Source organism: Syngnathus typhle, linkage group LG4 (genome assembly GCF_033458585.1).
Source record: "Syngnathus typhle isolate RoL2023-S1 ecotype Sweden linkage group LG4, RoL_Styp_1.0, whole genome shotgun sequence".
Taxonomy (NCBI): Eukaryota; Metazoa; Chordata; class Actinopteri; order Syngnathiformes; family Syngnathidae; genus Syngnathus; species Syngnathus typhle.
In genome coordinates, this window is record NC_083741.1 from 23,498,281 (window position 1) to 23,501,510 (window position 3,230).

The 3,230-nt window shown below is 51.6% G+C and overlaps 1 protein-coding gene across 1 annotated transcript; it reads right to left on the reverse strand.

Moving 5' to 3' along the window:
* dhcr7 (7-dehydrocholesterol reductase) lies at window positions 1–3,230 on the reverse strand. The gene is made up of 7 exons (XM_061276535.1): window positions 3,076–3,230; window positions 2,347–2,452; window positions 1,962–2,275; window positions 1,687–1,900; window positions 1,355–1,559; window positions 803–934; window positions 1–695 (listed from the first exon to the last, which is right to left on the reverse strand). The coding sequence occupies exons 2-7, from the start codon at window positions 2,448–2,450 to the stop codon at window positions 231–233; spliced, it is 1,434 nt and encodes a 477-aa protein (XP_061132519.1). The 5' UTR covers window positions 2,451–2,452; window positions 3,076–3,230; the 3' UTR covers window positions 1–230.

Sequence of the window (3,230 nt, forward strand, 5' to 3'; positions counted from 1 at the left end):
TTGTGGCTGGCAAGCTTTCCATTCCAGTATAACCTGAATTTATAAATTAGGATTTTAAAAAAATGTCCCTTTACGACACGTGATCCGACGCATTAGGTTTGCTGACTGAAAAACTTCTGTCACTTTGCAACACTCTAGTTGTGTCTTTGCTAAATGCTACCACGTGATTTATTGCAAATGATTCTGTGGACCTGCCAAGTTGTGGCTGGCTTTGAGAACCTCCGCCAAGCCTAGAAGATTCCCGGGACGAGTCGGTACGGCACGGCGTCGGTGTAGCGCTTCCAGTCGGCGCCGTACTTGCTTCCGCAACGGTGCTCGTCGCGCAGGCACCGGTGCACCAGTAGGACGCTCATGTAGACGATGTAGAAGTACGGCAGCAGGTGGCCCAATCCGCAGGCGGCGCAGTACGCCAGCGAGCCCATCAGGTCGCCCGTGTAGTTGAAGTGGCGCGCCGCGCCCCAGAAACCCGACGTCAGCAGCTTGCTGCGGTGCGCGCCGCCGTCGGCCGAGCGGTACGAGCACTCGATGAAGGAGGGGGGCCGGCCCCAGATGGTGCAGGCGCCCTCGCTGCGGCGGAATAGGTCCTTCTGGTGGTTGGCGGCGCGGAAGATGTAGTAGCCCGCCAGGCCCAGCAGCAACACGGCCGCGGCGTGCGGCGGTGACAGCTGCACCGGGTGGTAGACCAGATACAGGCCCTGCACGACGGAGTTCAGTCCGAGTCACCGAGCAGAGTTAGTCAACTTGCCTCTAACTTAGCACATCATATTATCTTCAAGGTGAGCTACCGGACTTGTGGACTGACCTGTAGCGTGTAGAGGTAAGGCAGCCACACGCAGTCGCCCCAGCCCAGGTACCAGCCAAAGTGGTCGTGGCAGATGTCAATGGTCTTGAGGTACCACGCCTCGTTCCAGAAGAAATCCAACACGTAGATGGCCTGACGGAAATAAAACCTCAGTCACCAGGGGGCGCTATGTACACTCAAAGTACCGTATTTTCCGGACTATAAGTCGCTCCGGAGTATAAATCGCATTTATGGGGGAAATGTTATTATTTGACAAAATCCAACACCAAGAACAGACATGAATAGGCAACAACAGGCTGAATGGTACCGTATGCTAACGTTACATAAACCAGGAACTGAGAACGTGCCTGATATAACATGCTAAAAAGTTTAAATTTAGAACATTATATTTAGTGAGAAAATAACTTGAAGTGATTTAATAATGTGTTAATAATTTCACATATAAGTCGCACCCTAAACTATGAAAAAAACTGCGACTTATAGACCGGAAAATACGGTATTATGCGCAGACTGCTCAGCCAGTGGCGTTATTGTATTGAAATCTGGACTCACCTGCAGGACGTTAACCAGCAGCATGGAGTTGGTGACGTGACCGTAGAGCTCCTGTTGCTTGGCCATGTAGGAAAGGTTGATGAGCGTCCACGCCACGATGCCCGGGCGCCCGTTGAAGAACAGCTTGAAGTCAAACCACTTGCCCACACGCGGGTTGAACTCGATGCCCATCATGTAGTTGTAGAAGACGTTGCCCGTGAACTTGCTGCGGACGCACAACACATCATCGACTGGGACTCCGTAGCAACAGAAGACTGAAGTTTTTGAAACTGAGCTGCTGAAATGAATGAGGTTGTCTACGATATTCTAGAAAAAAAAGCAGATGTCCTCACCAGTCCTGCGCGTTGGTGGGGAACAAGTAGGCCTTGACAAAGGCAAAAGTGGCCACGGCGTAACCCAGCGCGTTGGCGCACCACATGAGCGGGATCCAGTTGTCGAAGATGATGGTGGGCGAGAACCACAGGAAGTAGCGGGCGTTGGCCAACCACAGGACGTGCGTGATGAGCCAGCACTGCAGCCCGTTGATCTCGTACTTGTTGATGAGGCCTTGGGGGAGGTCACGGTCAAGGCTTTGCATTGGCGTTCCCAGGCGAGGGCGGCGCGCTACCTGCTGGGGTTCGGGCGCCGTCCTGAACTCCCCCGACGTAACCGGGCAGCACTTTGTGCAGGATGTCGGGCAAGCACATGTACAACAGCACCTGGAAGGTGACCCACGCGGCGTAGATCTTGGCCGCCGACCAGGTGACGAAGGGTACGCGGGCCCAGATGGAGAGTAGGGTGCTCTCGCCGCCGTAGAGCTCCAGGAGGGGCCGTGTAACGGAACACTGGTACTGGTCGCAAGCCATCACGAAGAAGAAGACGATGAACGGCGCCAAGCAGAGCAGGGCCACCACGCTCAGCAGGGAAAACCAATCCACTTCCCTGAGGACCGCACGCAAACAAATACGTTCCAGCATTTTCCGTGCGGCTGATTATATGCCCGATTGACTCACCAGGCTCTCCCCCACTGCACAGGCTCTGCTGTTTTAGCTGATGCCAACGGACTGTGGCTGCCATTTTGGACCCGCCTCCTGGTGACTTCAGTGGCACCGTTCATGTCTGCCCAAAGATCACAGAAGACAAGAGAATTGATGCCAGTGAGTATTGTCCTGGGTTATGTTTGTACGGTATGTGTTTCAGCCCCGCTCTTGTTAAAGCTGCACTTTTTTGAAAGGTTGAGAATTACAGTAGCTCATTTTGATTTTGGCATTCTTTGGTTAGAAGAAATGACACGATGTGGTTTGAGTTAACATTCCAACAATTCTCTGAAAAAATTTTTGACCATAAACTTCAACTGTGAATGACAGCTTGACGCAAGCCTGCTTGGTCTTTTATTTGGAGAATTGAAATGAAATGTCTCCTCTGTGATAATAAGGATTCACTCTCTCCTGTTATTGTTTATTAACCGTGACAACCGTCTTGATAACATCTTGTGCAAGACATCCCGTCCTGTTATTGTTTAATCAACTTCATTTATTATTGATTTTCAATTGTTATGCCATTGAAAGGTGAAAGGTCGTGACAGCCCAGCTTTAATATATGAACCAAACACGAGCGCTTGGTAATATTATGATCAAAACAGGCTGGAAAGTAGCACCATCGTTACGATGGTGACGTAACCCATGTTGGCTCGCTTTAGTGGATCGAAAATCTGCCGGGCAAGAGTTGCTATGCTTTCTTACCTGACACTTTTAACAGCCGCCGCCCTTTGTGCTCTTCTCAGCGGGACAACCTTAACGACGCAGCCGGCAGTCGTCGCTCCACCGTCGGCTCTTCCCAACCGCACCTCTGGATGGAACTCACCGTTATCGAGCAGGCACGCCCCCAAATATGGTAA

What these genes read in the sequence shown, in the direction of transcription:
- dhcr7 (XM_061276535.1), bottom strand. Translation starts at nt 2,450, where the DNA reads ATGAACGGTGCCACTGAAGTCACCAGGAGGCGGGTCCAAAATGGCAGC. An exon ending in CCCACCAACGCGCAGGACTG is followed by an intron (nt 1,560 to 1,686) that starts GTGAGGACATCT and finishes GTGCGTCCGCAG; the next exon opens with CAAGTTCACGGGCAACGTCT. An exon ending in TGCTGGTTAACGTCCTGCAG is followed by an intron (nt 935 to 1,354) that starts GTGAGTCCAGAT and finishes TATTTCCGTCAG; the next exon opens with GCCATCTACGTGTTGGATTT.